The 17,925-nt window shown below is 41.3% G+C and overlaps 1 protein-coding gene across 5 annotated transcripts in view; it reads right to left on the reverse strand.

Moving 5' to 3' along the window:
* The window catches only part of CSPP1 (centrosome and spindle pole associated protein 1), a 77,002-nt gene that overhangs the window by 15,573 nt on the left and 43,504 nt on the right, over window positions 1-17,925 (reverse strand). For all 5 annotated transcript variants that reach the window (XM_075583803.1, XM_075583798.1, XM_075583811.1 and 2 more), the window contains 10 exons: window positions 15,321-15,610; window positions 12,908-13,026; window positions 10,729-10,819; window positions 8,012-8,132; window positions 6,769-6,916; window positions 6,066-6,203; window positions 5,437-5,549; window positions 2,504-2,653; window positions 1,380-1,535; window positions 836-940 (listed from right to left, as the gene is read on the reverse strand). In XM_075583803.1, the coding sequence (XP_075439918.1) occupies window positions 836-940; window positions 1,380-1,535; window positions 2,504-2,653; window positions 5,437-5,549; window positions 6,066-6,203; window positions 6,769-6,916; window positions 8,012-8,132; window positions 10,729-10,819; window positions 12,908-13,026; window positions 15,321-15,610 (1,431 nt within the window). The remainder of the gene's footprint in view (window positions 1-835; window positions 941-1,379; window positions 1,536-2,503; window positions 2,654-5,436; window positions 5,550-6,065; window positions 6,204-6,768; window positions 6,917-8,011; window positions 8,133-10,728; window positions 10,820-12,907; window positions 13,027-15,320; window positions 15,611-17,925) is intronic.

Consider the following 17,925-nt stretch of genomic DNA (forward strand, 5'->3'; position numbering starts at 1 on the left):
AATATCAGAGTGACAAATCAACTGTTTGACACCAATTATGTCAGCCACCGAAGAAGCTTACGGAAGTCTAGCCCATGCAGTCTCCCACGTTGTATTAGGAACTACAAGCTCTTAAATAAACATCACACTGGTTGTGAAATGGCATATTATAACATACATCCACCAGTAATAAAAAAAAAAGGCACTTAGTGCTGAAGCGTTATATTCAGTACATCTGTATTTTCACTTAGCTTTCTATACGTTATATTATTTAGGGCCAGATTTACTAAGAAGTGGTACTTTAGAAGACACAGGTGTGAATGGTTCATATTTACCAAATTGTGTAACTCCATAAGGCACCTTATGGTTAAGAGGACACCTTACAGCTCCTTCTCCCCAATAGGCTGTGGCCACATCTGCCATGTCTCTCATGGACTAACCTGGCATAGTAAATATGACCCTTAATGGTTTTGAAAGTAAGTTTCAAAGCCCAGCTTCAGCCTATGTAATGATTTGTTACATGCTGCACGGATATACATTACTATACTACGTCCCTAGCCTCTCATTTACTTACACAAAGATCCACTAGATCACCAGGACCAAAATGCATGACGGGGGAACTAAATCATGGAGGAAGCCATCCTACAGGTGGCCCGCAGGAAATATATACCATGTGTTTAATCTTTGAGAAGTCTGTGCACATATATAACACTGGACAGAAAATACTTGAATTTTGATACAAAATGACCTTTGACAGTAAATGCACCTTTTAATTGCGTGCAGACTTCTGATTGTCATAAAACATTTAAAATACAGTAGCTTTCAATTCAAATGATAAAATCATGAAAATACTTGCATTTGATTGTTCAGATACTCGGCTTTCCGCAGTGGGTGGTCTCTGTGCACGTGAGGAGCGCTTGTGCTGGAGTGTTGGAATCAGCGGAGAAGGCTGCCTTGAAGGCTGTAACAAGCGACTCCACACAATTATTATCTTTGCAATCTGCACATAACGTGATTTATATTTTCCCTGGCATTAAAGTCACGTGGAGAGATTCTGCTCCTCTCCTACTTCATCCCCTTGATTCGTCGTTTAACACCAAAGAGTCGCATTACCAAATACACATACATTTCCATAATATTTGATGGTGTTGTAAATAGTGTACATTTTGTAAGTGGCAGTGGCACAATACAGAGACACAAGTCAAGTAATCTACAGGGGTAGCTGACACCCTTAATGCCGACAGTCTGAAGCACGTTGCTGTGCATTGTCACTAGGGATTCTAATAACCTGTAGACATATCTGGTGTTACAAAATGAGAGAGAGTATGCTTTGTAGAGTTAGGCCACCCTGCCAGTGAAGGGATGTGTGCGTGTTTAGTAAAGGACTAGTTGCATTGTACCTTCGCCTGCACTTCTATCACGCTGGTTGCGTTTTCTTGGTCATAATATCGCCGCAGTTCCTCTTCTTGCTTTTCTTCCTCGTCTTTCAGTTTTCTTTCAGCTTCTTTCCGCTTTTCCCCTGCCAGACGAACCAGTTCTTCATTTTTCAACCGTTGCTGAAAGAATATGGGAATATTTGAACTGAAGGAACGGTGTTATGAAAACAAGCAACACATTTGTAATTGTCCCCAATTCTTCCACTCTATTAAATGTTTAACAATTACTTCCCTCGTGACATACAATACACACAAACTCATAATGCAAAATGTCAAGCTTCACATTCTCACTATTATTTGGTATTGAATTCCTTGGAAGTTGTGACCAATGACGAGTAAAGCACCAGCTTATCAAACAATGGCTGTAAATAAAATATACATTACAAGGAAAAGCTGTATGCACAAACGTACGCTGTAGGAATCAATACACTTTACATATCATAGGCTAGCCCGGTGCTCCCAGGCACTGCATGTCTTGAATAACCTATCATTAAATTTCAGATGGAAAAGAGAATAAAAATCTAAAGGAATGTGAATTTTTGTAGAAGTATTGGGAATCCAATGATATCTCAGTATTTCAGGGCAGCAACAAACTTCTTACAGTATCGGCGTGTAGTGTTTCTTCTCATAATTGTGGTATAGATTGTTTGCTAGCGTAATATTCTGGATCAGCTTCTAACGCAAATGTATGGGTGTTCTCTCACTTAGTGGGGACTCTCTCAAGGATGATACATTGAAAAAAAAGTGCCGTTACTGGTATTTAACGCCATGTTTTTTATGGTCCTCTTAACTAAAAAGTCATATCGCCAGAATTAAAGCAGAGATATTGGTGTTGACGGTAGCTATAGGTCAGTGATATTTTTTTATCAGTGGCATATCTGTGTGAGGATTGACCACTAAAATGAGATCTCAACATTACAAGATCTGCAACATAAAAGTTATCAAGCTGCACAATCCATGTAAAAAGTTTCAAACTGTAACTTATAAACATTACAGAGACAAGTGCATAAAACGTCCACCAGTTGCTTCTTGGGGGGTGAGGGGGGAATAAGAGTTCTATAAAAATGGAAAACGTCACCTCATCCTACCTCTTCATCCTTACTTTTCTTCTTATTCTGTTCCTCTTCATATTCCCATTGAATTTTAGCCCTCTGCTCAGCTACTCGCTTTTCCTCTTTTTCCTCCTCAAGCCTCAGTCGGTCACGTTCTTCCTCTTCTTTACGTCTCTTCTCATCAATCTGTCCCAAAAATTATTTTATATCTGAAATTCTCTTTTATTTTGTGTAAATACAAACGCCCAAAAGGCTTGTCACATTAGTAGACTGTGCGTGACAACATACAGACAGGAGACCTGGCAGCAAAGAACTTCATGGCATTTTTGGTGACGAGGGGCAAAATCTTATTGCTTCCAATTGTAATTTACTAGATGTGTAAAAAAAAAACTAAACAAGAACTCAATTAAAAAAACTGTACTCAAGTCTGAGAAAAGTTCAATCCTGCCGACCCTAAGGACCTTTTGCTTCTACATAACAATGCCACTTTAATGGCCAGGCTGTTAATACAGCACAATCTGTGTGAACGTTATACCCTTGAAGTTCGTATACCAAACCGCTGTAGGGAATCATTTACTGTGATAACAAAAAAAGATGGTAAACCCGAACCTAAAACTCATCACTCCAAAAAACACGACATGTAGAGGGTGCTAGCCAAATCAGAAAAACCCATCAAAATAAATCAAACAAGGAAAAAAAATGTTTTATTGCTGCACGTACAAAGAGAATAAGTCTACAAAAAGTAATGACGGTATGTGAATGATTTCAGATAATAATATATTTAATAAGTATGACCATCATTTATTATGACCATACCCCATACTTAAGGAATTCATCACAAAACATACGAACACCCCAATATAAAAAATGTATCATAGAAAAATACATCAGAACCAACACAGCACTAAACAAAAATCGGTACAAAAGTCAGAATATAGTGTGTGTGTGTGTGTGTGTGTGTGTGTGTGTGTGTGTGTGTGTGTGTGTGTGTGTGTGTGTGTGTATATATATATATATATATATATATATAAATAAATATAATTCCGCTGTGTCATCGTCGTCCCCCAATTTTGTGGCAGAAAGAAAAAACACAATGTCTCCATATTGCAGCGACTATCTTTCAAAAGTTGCTGCAATTTGGAGAAATGGTGTATAAGGTACAAAACAGTCTGCAACAAAGGTCTTTAAATATATACGATGGCAAAGGGTGATTATTTCCTTATAGAGAGTATAAAATGCAGAAGACACTGGACCATACTGATCAGCCTTTCCATTCTTTCGCTGTGACCAGTGATTGCAATGTTTGTATGTTGTTATCCATTATTTTATTTGTTCTGTGATATGATTCATATACTGTAGATTGCTGATATTCAACGGGTTAAAATCTTGACTAAGATGTTATGATGTCAGCCATAGAGTTTTTAAAAGATTTATATAGTTTAGTATTGTGCTACGTGTTTGGATTTATGTTTCTATTGTGCATTTTTTTTTATATTGGGGCATCTGTATATTTTTGTGATTCATTTTTTGATTTGGTGATGGTTATATTTATTAAATATATTATATGAAATCATTCACTCACATACTTTAATTTATTACCTTTTGTAGACGCAAGACGCAAGACGCATTCTCAGTGTAAGTACAGCAGTAAAATATCAGCTGTTTTCTTGTTTTATTTATTGCAACAATTTATTGTACTTGTATATTTCTAAAGCCAGGCTCAACACTGCATACAGTATGAAGGCAGAAATCAATGTAAAAAAACAGTCTATGCTGAAAAGCTGTGTAAGGCCTTGTCCCCTCTGCCCACGGCTACGCGTGTGACGACGTGCGCGGCGCACACAAAGTACGGCCCTCTATGGGGCCGGCTTCAGTAGCTGCCTGCAGAAAGCCCAATGCGCGACACCCTTTGCAAAAAGACACCGTTTTTGTCTTTTGGCATGGCGGCCGAGTGATGGCCACGTCACAGCAGCGGTTCAACCGTGGGCAAAACAGCCGTGACTTCATGGACGCACACCCGCCACGCCTCCCCTTCGCGAGTGATCTGAAGTCCTTCAGATCGCCCGGATGGAGGGAACGAGCGCCGCCAGTCTCTCAGTCGCGCGCACTGGGGCCGTAGCCTAATACGGCAGGCATAAGCTTATATGTGTCCATGTTAAAAAGGATAAGGAGTAAAGACTGGCCTCACTGCGCTCATTTGCATGTCCTTACCCAGAATCCCTGGCTGCACTGGAACCACTGTTTGCTAGGCCAGGGGGGCGCAAACTTTTTTCCCTGCGCCCCCCTGCCGGCTGTCCCCTCACTCCCGCGCCCCCCCCAACCCCAACTTACCCTCGCACCGGCGTAATGACGTCACGTTGCCATAGCAACGTGACGTCACATGACCTCGCAGCGTCATTTTGACGCCGCGTTGCCATGGCGACGCCGGGAGGAAGCCGCCGGAGCCACGGGTAAGTATGGTTTACAGAGGCCCTGCAGCTCCCCCGGCACTTAATTTAAGTGCCTTCGGGAAGCGCGCGGGGCCTCTGTAAACCCCGCGCCCCCCGTCGGCAGTCTCGCGCCCCCCCTGGGGGTCGCGCCCCACAGATTGCGCACCGCTGTGCTAGGCAATAATGGGGGGAAATAGCATTGCAGGCCCATCTGAGACATGCAAATGTACTCACAAGTGGTATTTTTATTTACTGTTGAAAAGGGCAGCAATTTAAAGAATTAAAAGGAATATAGAAAAAGGTGCAGAAGTAATATGAAAACAAAATACTTTAAATAAAAACACAAGTATTATGCAGGCTTAACAAATAAAGCATTAAAAACAGGAAGAGTTAAAAGTTCTGAATGTGATGAATGGTTTTATCTGTCATCAGTTCTGAATTTCTATTTCGGCATCTGAGATGAAATGATTAGCACAGGCTGCAGCCTATTTCATGATTTGCAATTATGTACAGGCCCTGCCAAACACCCAATTATGTTACCTGCAGGCGTAGAAAATGCTTATAGGATTCTTGCTGCTGCACCTGTTGTTCTGTGGGAGGCTCAACAAATACATTGCCTCGTGCAAACGGGGAGCTACTGGCAAAGGAAATACCTGGAGGAAAATGTGAGGGAGAAAATTCACTATACAAGCTCACAGTTCTAAGATAGATAGATATACAGCATATATAGATATCTATATATATTGTACAAATGCATTAACATTACATACTGTATGGCTCGTATCATCAAAAAGTATTTTCTCATTAGTTATTTAGTTTCGAACAGAAAAATGTAATTACCCTTTGGATTTGGTACAGAACATTAATTATGGATTTTTGGGACCAGCAATTTACCCTCTTGTTATGCTAAATATCTATATCCTGCAACACGTGGCATTACCGGTATGCAGAGAATTCCCCATTTGGCAAGTTTAGCCACTATTCATAGCAAAAATACGCTTAATAGTGTATCTGGACTGTGACCTAATATGACAAAGCAGTAGAAAATGGCTGTATAATTTAAGTAACATGCTACATAAAGTCTGAAATTCTATAACTCACTTAACATATTTTATTAGTTCAAAAGTGGAATCCCTAGTTGCACATGTGCATGCAAAAAAATTATTTACCAGGGATTTTGCTTGTGGAAGCTGCAGTGTCTGCTAAACTTAGATCAACTGCAACAGCAGCCCGCCTATCTTGATAAGCTTTTGTTTCTGGGTTCTGGTAAGCATCTTCATTTAGTTTATGCATCCTCTTCAAGTCCGCTGGAAAGGAAGAACAGAGATGACTGTTGCTATACTTTTTATACCGTAAAATATGTTCTCATGCATTTTAATTCTATGTTGATAGCCATATATCAGTGTGACACAATTCCTCACATATTTCACGCAATACACTAATCTAAGTTTTAATTAGAAAATAAATTGTCGTTCACATAAACGAAAACATTTCCTATGGTACCTCAAGAATTGGAAAAGTATGAAATGTGCCATTTACAATGATTAAGGGGCTTCAGTGGGTATAGAATTAACTCGTATGCCTTTTACAGTCTCTCTAGAACTGAAAGGGTGCTAGCAGCAGATCATGTTGTGTCAAAGCTGACCGAACTCAAAGTGCAAACACCATCCTTTTAAGTAAGTAGAAAAACTGGGGAGATACAAACTGCATAGGAATTCAGAGCACGGGTTCAGAAGACTAATATTAGCTCAAGCGTGTAAAATTAACTAATAAAATAAAAAAAACGATCTGTGGAGGAGAGAATGATAGTATAGAGATCCGAGTGAAGCCTAGACACACGGCGAGAGTAATACAAGCACTGACGGCACATACTTATAAGATTTCCCCTCGAGTCCCTGAGAGGCGCCCCTCCTCCACCTTTGCCCCAGGGATTGTAACTTCTCATATCTGCTTCCAATTTGGCATCATATTGTTCTCGCTCTTCTTTCTCCTTCCTGCGTCGTGCATTCCTCTCCAGGATCTGCAAACGAATAACATGTTGTCCTTTTCTTTTTTGCCTTTTAAAACATTTAGGGCCTTATTTAATATGGACAGGAATGGCAGTTTCAGACCGATCGCTGTACCATCAGCCGTTTCAAATCAAATGGAATAAGGACGTAAGTGCAGAAATCTGGTAACGCAAATTGGAGGAAAGGGAAGAAACAGGGAAGTAGTCCCTGGCTGCTTAAGTTTGAAACAAAAAAAAAACTATGACATACTGAAAACAGAAGGGGAGTATTTAACCTTTACTGCCTGTCTACTTTCACCACTTCCCTACCCGATCTAAGACTTGCAACGCTTGTAGTGTTCCCTTTTGCCAATCCCAAGAATTTTTGTAATCCGAATTTATTTCTCCCCACAACTTCTACTTGAAGTCCAACCAACTCACATAACTTTTATTCAAAACAAACTTCCTCCCGGCATAGCAGCCCTTTGCTTCCAGACTAGGCCCGTTTTTTTGCCCGGTGTTTTGCCTAAAAATGTTTATTAACGTTTGAGGCATTTGAAGTGTAAAACTGTAAGCCATTGGAAAACCTTCTAGAGTTATTTTCACAGCGGATGGATTACCCGAGACTAAGGGAGCCACCCGTGCCCCTGTCAGCTGCTCCTCTGTCTCAGAAAATGCAAATCGCTGTGTACTGCTTAGGAAAGGCCTCATTTCAAGCAGGTTTCGTGTATCCAGTCAGACTGTATGTAGCCCCTTCTGCAAGAATTGTATCTATTACATTTCTGGCTACATTGTTATTTTTGTGTCACACTCCAATATTGACTGTGGAGCAGCACTGTGGAATAGGTTCATGCCTTATTCAAAAATGGTGATAAATGAAATAAAATACATTTAAAAAACAGTATGGTAAGGGAACATTACAGGTGAATGTTAACAATTGCAAATACAGAGATTAAAGCTAATTTGGTAGACGAATAAAACCAAAACTCTCCAACCCTGTGTGCGCACTAGAAAGCCATTACATTAAAGGGCCAGTCTATGCATACAGATGGGGTAGACCATGCAAGTTCCAGAGGCCAGAGGACCACAGGAAAGGGAAGGGCTGCCACATGTGACAGTGCAAGTTACCTGCTGTTCCAAGTCTTCCTGATATGAATGAGCTTTCTGTTTGGATTGTCTCGGTTTTTCTTCAGGAAATAAACCTAAACTGGCTCCTTGCCCGTCGCCTGCTCGCTGTCTATTGATGTGACTGCATTAAACAAAGTTGAAAATGACGGTGTGTTCTTGTATATATGTGTATACTGCATCGTTGTGGTAGAGGTAAAAGTCTTTAACTGAATTCTTTGAGTACTGTTCGGATAAATTATGAAGATTAGGTGTCTTTAATGAGTCCGTAGGATTTATTTTCCTTTACTTTTCAGGAAAAAAAAAGGTTTAAAAAAAAAAAAAAATGCACTTAATGAGTTTTACCTCTACAGTACAACCACAGTATATCATTTTTTATGCATTTTGAATCACTCGCCAAATTTGCGACATGGTGACCTTTTTTAATTAGAAAATGTATGACAGAGGAAACTCCAGGCACTGTCTAATAATTAATCATTATAACCCAACAGTGCAGTTCCACCTAGGGTCAAATAAACTAATGCTTTATAGTAATATAGCTTTATAGTAATATAGCTTTATAGTAATATAGCTTTATAGTAATATAGCTTTATAGTAAAATGGAGAGGACTGACATTTTCGTTTGTAAAACAGACCACTACAAGATTTTATATATATATATATATATATATATATATATATATATATATATATATATATATATATATATATATATATATATATATATATATATATATATATATATATATATATACTGAGTTAAGTTATGGTGAGTAAAAAAAGTGACAAAAACCCTCCACAGGAAAGCAAATATGCAAATATAGCTGTATGCTCATCTGCATGTCTTAGGCAGGTCTGCAACCCCACCTTTCCCCATTATCACCCAGCATACAGCACTTCCACTGCAGCAAGGGATTCTGGGAAATGACATGCAAATGAGCACACAGTGTCACTTTTTGCCTCAATAACCATTTTTAACATGGTTCCCTATAGGCTTAAGCTTGCTGCATGGTCACAGCTTTGAGCACAGCCAGGGTTAAGGTGCATACCCAGAAAACCACCCACAGACAGCTGTTTCGACCTTGATGGGTCTCATCAGTGTGGGGTTGATTTTACTGGGAATGCAAGAGAGGCTTATGGGATAGGCCAAACCATACTACTGAGTTAAGTTATGGTGAGTAAAAAAAGTGACAAAAACCCAGAATCCCTTGCTGCAGTGGAAGTGCTGTATGCTGGGTGATAATGGGGAAAGGTGGGGTTGCAGACCTGCCTAAGACATGCAGATGAGCATACAGCTATATTTGCATATTTGCTTTCCTGTGGAGGGTTTTTGTCACTTTTTTTACTCACCATAACTTAACTCAGTAGTATGGTTTGGCCTATCCCATAAGCCTCTCTTGCATTCCCAGTAAAATCAACCCCACACTGATGAGACCCATCAAGGTCGAAACAGCTGTCTGTGGGTGGTTTTCTGGGTATGCACCTTAACCCTGGCTGTGCTCAAAGCTGTGACCATGCAGCAAGCTTAAGCCTATAGGGAACCATGTTAAAAATGGTTATTGAGGCAAAAAGTGACACTGTGTGCTCATTTGCATGTCATTTCCCAGAATCCCTTGCTGCAGTGGAAGTGCTGTATGCTGGGTGATAATGGGGAAAGGTGGGGTTGCAGACCTGCCTAAGACATGCAGATGAGCATACAGCTATATTTGCATATATATATATATATATATATATATAAAAAATTTTATGTTATTGTTTCCAAGTTAAACAAATGCTTTAGGAGGCTTTTACAATCTTCATTTAATCTCACGATGAGACTGCTTGTGAGTCTTAAAATCTACACGGTAAATTCTGATTGAGAAGATTTCAGCTCCATCCAATGATTACATCTATTATCATCGTCCTAAGCAAGAGGGTAATTGCTTCACAGGATATTAAATGGGGGCCCAAGTCTCAAAGGAAAACTTATTGTTAAATCATACAGTACAGAGCAAAACAATAACATCACAAGGAGTGGTTGGTGGACATGAACTCTATTCATTAGTAGGATTCAGTTTATTATTTTATTTACACTTAACCTTTTTTGATATTTGAAACACATTGTATTACTTTATTAAAAAAAAAACATTATTTAGACCAGTTACATATATCCTGTAGACCAGGGATGGGCAACTCCACTCCTCAAGGGCCACCAACAGTTCAGGTTTTCAGAATATCCCTGCTTCAGCACAGGTGGATCAGTCTTTGCCTGAGCCACCTGTGCTGATTCAAGGATATCCCCAATACCTGGCCTGTTGGTGGTCCTTGAGAACTGGAGCTGGCCACTCCTGTTGTAGGCAATATATCAAAAGTGGATGAGCTCAATCCCAGCATTAAATGCATTCTTCCTTTGAATACACTTTCCTATTAGACTAAAGGTAACGAGGGGGGGAAAAAAAACTATAATAATAATTACTAAATATTCACAATTTTTTACTCTTCAAATTTATATTAACTCCCTAGAATAGGTAATACCTCTATATTTATGTGAGCTCTTCTGTTTAGAGAGACTGATGTGTACAGGTGAGTCCAGCTGCAGCAATTTTGTTAGATTAGTTCTTTTAGGGTCAAGGGAATCTACATATCAACTCTATTGCAGCTGCAGGATCCTACAATGCATCTGTATATATCCTACCAATGGAAAATGACTCTCAATGGCTACTTGTGCATCACATACTTACAAAGGCTGATCTTCTGGTTGGTTATGCTGCCTGTCTGTAACAGGAATGGTGACTACTGGAGCAGGCTGCAAGCCCAGCATCCCTCGAGGATCTGATCAAGGCAGGAAGCAGGACATTATTGAAGATGTGCAAATTTGTTTTCCTTTATTGCTTTTAATGGCACATCATTATTTATACACATTTATAGCAAGCGTGAGAGCCTGGAAAACAGCTCTTTGAGATGACATTTGATCAAGAAAAAGCACTGCATTCAAGGGTTAATTGGAATTGTACACATGTAAATCTCAAATCTCCATACTCATCTGTGGTATATCTACGTATCGCTGCATGTGCCTTTTTCTGTTTGGCAGACAAGACAACTTTCATTCTTATGTTGCGGCTTTACACTGCTGTAAGGAGTTGGGTTTAGGCCTGTGCAACCTAGTGCGTATAAATATAAGACCTTGAGTGTTGACCATACCCTACGTTGCAAGCTCCGCTCACGTGGTCAGTGCATTTGGCCACATCCATACTTAGAGTGACAGCGCAAGCAGCGCGATCAATCACATTAAATCTATGCGACCGTCAGTAGAGCGCGCGCACGTGAGCGACTGCATGGGTTTTCGCGAGACTTTTTTATTTTGTCTTGCGACGGCCAGGTCTCGTGAGGGGTTCAGCCAATAAGGGCAAACATCTCATGTGATGTCATGGACACGCCCCCGGCACGCCTCCCTGTCGCGGTGGCATCCAGGCCAAAGATCACTTGGACGCCAGGTGCGCGTGACGTAACGATCGTCCTAGCATGGTCGCGGCCTTAGAGGATTGGGAACCAAAAGAAGTAACCTTTAGTGAAAGCAGCAGGCACTCTTACATATTGTGAACTTTGTCTACCTCCATCAGGAGTGGCCAACTCCAGTCCTCAAGGGCCTCCAGCAGGTTAGGTTTTAAGGCTATCCCTGCTTCAGCACAGGTGGCTCAACCAGTGGCTCAGTTGGTGACGGAGCCACTGATTGAACCATATGTGCTGAAGCAGGGATATCCTTAAAACCTGACCCTTTCGTGGTCCTTGAGGACTGGAGCTGGCCACATCTGAACTACATCATAGGCAATGAAAGCATGTCAGTCTTTGGTGGGTCTTTTAAAAAGGATCCGGTTTACTGTGAATTCATTTTGAGCTGCAAAGTATATATACACTACCAATTTTATAGCCTACAACATGGCTGAAATAAAGAGCTACCTCCGTTTAAAACATGTAAGAATATACCTACTGCGTTATCTTACTTGATGCTACTCTACAGAGTCCTTATAGGAGACTTTCCAACCCAAACTGTTTATTTAAGCTCTTACTTAAATCCTACTAATAAAAAGATATGTTCAGTTCTATGGAATTATAAGCTTAAATGCATAAAGGATGGGTCAACCACATGTAGGTACTAATTTATTTATTTATTTTTTAAAGCATATTAAAAGTTTTTATTTAAAAAAAAAAAAAAAAAAAAAAACCCTGATAAGCAAAGGGAGCTGCATGTACTGTAAGCCTCTTTGATTTATGGTACAGGAAGTTTATGGACATCAATGTCATTTCACACAACTTTCAGCTCTCCAAAGATGACAAGAAGATACGACGTAACTAAATTATCTAACAGCACAGATACTTCTAACACTGGTAATACATCGCTGCTAAAGAAACTCCGCTTAAAATTAAAATGTTATATTAATATCAAACCCTTTTTAAAAGACCCTCACTCCTGTATTTAAATGGTCCTTGTCATGGCTAGTCACCAATAACACGACATAATGTGCCCGTTGTACAGCAGCGAGATCCAGGAACTGAACATGGCAGCAAACAGAAGGTAACCATGGAACCCATTACTTACCCTGATTATTTTATCAGTATTTAGAGCTCTCTTGGTATTAACACCAAGTTATTGCATTACATGAAATCATTTCAATTAAAGCTTCTCAACTGCTATGTAGCCAGCCTTTCAGGTTAAAACATATGTATATCAGTGGGTGTTTGGACACTCTCCACTAAATACACTAGACAAACAAATGTTACTTCGGGGCTGATTCTATATGCGCAGAAGATGTCGATCAGGTCGTTTTCAGCTAAAATTTCACATTGAAGCCAGTTGGGAATTTCTGCAAAAAAAGGTCCCCTCTGGGGCATATAGAACCAGCCTCTAAGAGTTTTGCTTACAATATGCCAGGCTTGGATCCAACGGGTTTCTGGCGCCATAAAAATAATAAGCATCGTCATAAGGTGTTCGATAGTTTTCTGCCAGGACTGGTGGTTGAGGTGGAGGAACAGCGGCAATCCTGCGTGAACACAAAAAAAATGTCTTTAGGTAAGTCTGACGACCAACCATTCATATAGGAAAAGCAAAGCTTCTTGTTGCAATATATTTGTAATCCGATTGATGCCAATATAATGTGGGCTCCTCCAGCAGCAAAGAGCAGTCCTAACAAAGGTATAAAAGACTCATTGTGCACTGTGCTCGTCTAAGCAGAGCCCAAGCCCACAGTAATATTCGACTGTACAGCCCTAACCCCCAGGGAAAGGATAGAAGCATGAAAGCATGAAATATGGTTTAGCAACTGTTTTCCACAAGCCAGTAACTTCTTGGAATAAATATGTGAATTAAGTCGAAATAGCTGTGTTAGTCCAGGTGTGATAGTGCAGAGTAAATGAATACTTCAGTATTCGTTGATATCTATTTTTAGTCCAAATAAATAAGGTATTATAAGACAAGCTTTGGAGAGTTCGCTCTCTTCCTCATGTCAGCAATACGGATTTCCATCAGCTTAATGCAGATGTAAAAGAAAAAGAAAAACAAGATAGCCATCTAATGCAGAGAAGGAATAAACACGACAGGGCAATAAATGGATGAATGGGACAGTGAGACACAGGAGAGTGAGACACAGGAGAGTGAGACAAAGGAGAGTGAGACACAGGAGAGTGAGACACAGGAGAGTGAGACACAGGAGAGTGAGACACAGGAGAGTGAGACACAGGAGAGTGAGACACAGGAGAGTGAGACACAGGAGAGTGAGACACAGGAGAGTGAGACACAGGAGAGTGAGACACAGGAGAGTGAGACACAGGAGAGTGAGACACAGGAGAGTGAGACACAGGAGAGTGAGACACAGGACAGTGAGACACAGGACAGTGAGACACAGGACAGTGAGACACAGGACGATACATCCATCACCGTGTACAGGGGGGTGGGGATGGAGGGTAGAGGGGGTTAATTATAAAATTAACAGAGTCGGGGAGAAACAATACAAAAATATATGATAGTGTATTAAAAATATAGTGTGGTATAAATATAAGAAAATTTGACAGATACATTTATTCAGCAGCGTTTTTGGGGGAGGGCTGTGCTTTAAAAAATAAAAAATAATGCAGTTTCATTAGGAACTAATGATTGGATATTTTGTTCTACATATTTTCAGTGATCAAATGATCTTTATGTTGCGTCCATGTCTAGTGCTAGAAAAAAAAATCAAGCCCCTTGTGCATGTCTGTGACGGAAATAACTGATGGGAAACCCAGTCCTGCTATGTTGGTCTGGATTAATTAAAAAAAAATTAAAAAAATAACGTGGTCATTGTATTAGGAAATGGGCATGATGTAAAAGGTGACACTGTGCTCATTTGCATGTAATTTCCCAGAATCCCTGGCTGTAGTGGAAGAACTGTATGCTAAGAGATAATGGGGGAAAGTAGGATTGCCGACCTGTCTGAGACGTGCTCACAAGTGATATTTTTATTAAGACATGAGAATATTTACTTTTGTGGGGGGGATAGAGGGTTATTTTTAAATGAATCCTTTAGATGCAAAACAAGACATTTGCATACTCATTTCAGTTGTTTTACAGCTGACTAAACTGTAATTGTTATATTTACATATACTTTACAAAGATCCACAAAAGACTGAAACTTTTAACAATGTGACGGATGACGTAACAAAATGCAGGTCTAGAACGCCATAAACTACCACTTGTATATGCACTTACACGTATATGCACTATTTTAAAAGAGTCATGATAGAAGAACAGAGGAAAACACAACAAATAAAGAGTAGTGGAACTTGGACAGAGCACTGAACCCTTAGGCCGAGTCCATAGAAGGACAGGCCGCGCTGAGCCGTGCGGACGCTCAGCGCTGTGCCCCTGCATCCTCAATGAGGATGCCTTGAGATGGGGCTCACGCGAGCGTGCGCAGGCGTGCTGAGGCGTTGGAATTTTCAGCTGACAGCCAAGCTGTTTTTCAGCGCGCTGTCGGCTGAAAACATCCAATCAGCCTGAAGCAGCGTCAACGTCACGGCGCCGTGACGTCGGCGCCGTGACGTTGACGTCAGTGTGTCGCGGGCGATTGGCCCAGCGACGTCACTGCCCCGCCTCCAACCACCTCCCCCCCGGCTCCCTTCGCGCACGCTGGCTCGCCTGCAAGTCCATGGAATCGCGCAGATTTCAGCAGGCGAGCCTCAGCGCGGCTCGGAACTCCTCACCCCTCTATGGCCTCAGCCTTACAATTGGACCATTAGCTATAAAGTACACAAATGCAATGTCAACTGATACACAACTGCTGAATAGACTTATCATAAGTACCTGGGAGCAACAATTTCCCCAAGGGCATTAGAGAGCCCTCTGTGGTATTCTTCATTTGCGGGGTTGATGACTCCGGCTAAGTTGCTTCCAATGACACCTGCCTCGGGATCAGGGGTTTGAAAAGCTACTCTAGGTCTTTCTGGTGGGGCCATCTCCTCAAACGCATGCCGCGGGTCACTTCTCCTGCCTGCCTTCTCTGGCCCAAAAGGGACTCCAGGCCGATAAGGAACATTTCCATCAGGCACTTCTTGCCGACGATTCACTGCACCAAACTGCCTTAACCTGTCGGGCTTTAAAGAGACAAAAAGAATAAAACAAACCTTGTGTCCTTTTTACAGTCATTTCCAAAGGAAATTTTAACGACTTTTGCATTTCAATCCCCTTAGAAAGGGGCAATCCATGCAATAACCTCCAAGTGTTTTTTTTTTTTTAATAAATCAGTTCTGTAGTATTAAATAATACTTGCTACATTATTTATTTAATTTAACTCTTAATGTAATTTATAATCAGTTTTAATATACTGATCCCCCTTTGATTTTTTTTTTTTTTTTTTTTTATAACTCTCATTTTTATTTGGTATTACAGTGTGTACATAATATCACCACCTATTGGCATACGTTACAGAATACACAATTTTACCATCAAAACAGTGACACCTAGACAGGACATGAGACAGACGTAACGAACCACACGTAAACCACATCACTAAGACGGACAGGACAAACAAGACTGGGGTGAGACACAGTAGGGTGGGTGGGGGGCACCTGGAGCTGCTGCATCTGAGCGGAGGAACTGCTTTTTGTTCTATGTGTACGCTAGGGTGTGTTGTGGATATCTCAGTGGTTCTACGTTCTCCATCACTATGTCATCGTCCCGTCGGGTCTGCTCTGTCCAAGGAGAACGCATTTATATATATTAGTGCAAAATTGTGGCGGCGTCCACCCCCGGGATGTCTGTTTGGGCCAGCCATGGGGCCCATACGTTTAGAAATTTGGGGCCAGAGTCGTTGATCCAACTCGTCAACTGTTCAATCTGGCAGACATGCCAAATTCTGTTCCTGATTTTGGCTATAGTGGGTAATTCCTGTTGTCTCCATACTGCTGCGATCTCACACCTCGTGGCGGTTGCGAAATGTGCAACCAATTTGAGTGTCGCGTTAGACACGTCCTGAGGCCGTCTGCCCACGAGGAACAGCCACGGGTCCAGGGGGACCTCCAAGTTGAGGATTCTTTCTAGCCATTCCCTAATAGATTCCCAAATCAGGACCACTTTCGGGCAAGACCACAGCATATGTTTTAAATCAGCAGTTTCCCCACACTGTTTTGGGCAGAGCGGGGAGTAGCCCTCGATAAATGTAGATAATTTCAATGGGGTATGGTACCACCGCATTAGGACTTTATATGCGTTCTCCTTTAACGTGGCACAGATTGAGCTTTTGGTAGCTGCCTGTAATATCTGATCCCATTCCTCGTCCTTTAGCGTCTCCCCTAAATCTGTCTCCCACTGTCGCATGTATTTCAGTCGGGGGGCGTCGGAAGTCTTCGGACAGATCACCTCCCTGTACATCCAAGAAGTTAGTCCCCTTGTGTCTGTCTCTCTGGAACACAGCTGTTCGAAATTGGTTCGTGCTGGGCGAACCGGGAATTTAGCGGCTCATATTAGAGCAAGCCCAGATATAACAGGGATAGATTTAGGGGAGCAGCATCATAAAGTAGCGTTATACGCAGACGATGTAACCTTGACAATGTCAAAACCCCTCACCTCCTTGCCCAACGTCTTTGCGATCTTGGGAACTTTCAGCTTGGTGTCGGGGTTTAAAATTAACCAGGCCAAGTCGGAAGCGCTTAACATCAATCTACCCAAGCCGGTCGAAAAACTGATAGAGCTCAACTTCAATTTTAAATGGCAACCCTCCGCTATCAAATATTTAGGGGTATATATCACAAAGGACTACAACACACTATACAAAGCAAATTTCCCCAGAATAATGAAGAAACTGAAGGAAGATCTCAGGGTGTGGGCGGGCTATGGCATATCATGGTTTGGGCGGATCAACAGTGTCAAAATGAACCTGCTGCCTAAATTGTTATATCTGTTGCAAGCCCTCCCAATACCTCTTGTTAGGACTGAGGTCCTCACGCTGCAGGCTCACATGATTCAATTTATTTGGAATAAAAAAAGCCCACGAATTGCGAAAAACATACTGACAAAACCAGTAACAAGAGGAGGGTTATCGGTACCTTGCTTGTTGGCATACTACAAGGCGGCACAATTATGCCAAGTTGTCCAGTGGCACTCGAACCCAGCAAAAAGAAGATGGGTGGCCCTAGAAACAGAATGCTGTGCGCCAGTAAAACTTCATGATCTGATTTGGCTTCCAAAACAGTGCAAGAAATCAATAGGGTTGCCACTCTGTGCAATTGCGAACTCGCTAGCGGTCTGGGAGTCATCTAAATTTAAAGCTAAATTGACCACACGACAGTCGTTGATGACCCCCCTGGTGGGAAATCCGGATTTTGCTCCAGAGCTGTTAGGTGACAAATTTGTAAAATGGACGCAAGCGGGGTATTTACGATTAAAGGACCTGGAAGGAAGTAAATATATC

This window comes from Ascaphus truei, chromosome 2 (genome assembly GCF_040206685.1).
Source record: "Ascaphus truei isolate aAscTru1 chromosome 2, aAscTru1.hap1, whole genome shotgun sequence".
In the NCBI taxonomy this organism is placed as follows: domain Eukaryota; kingdom Metazoa; phylum Chordata; class Amphibia; order Anura; family Ascaphidae; genus Ascaphus; species Ascaphus truei.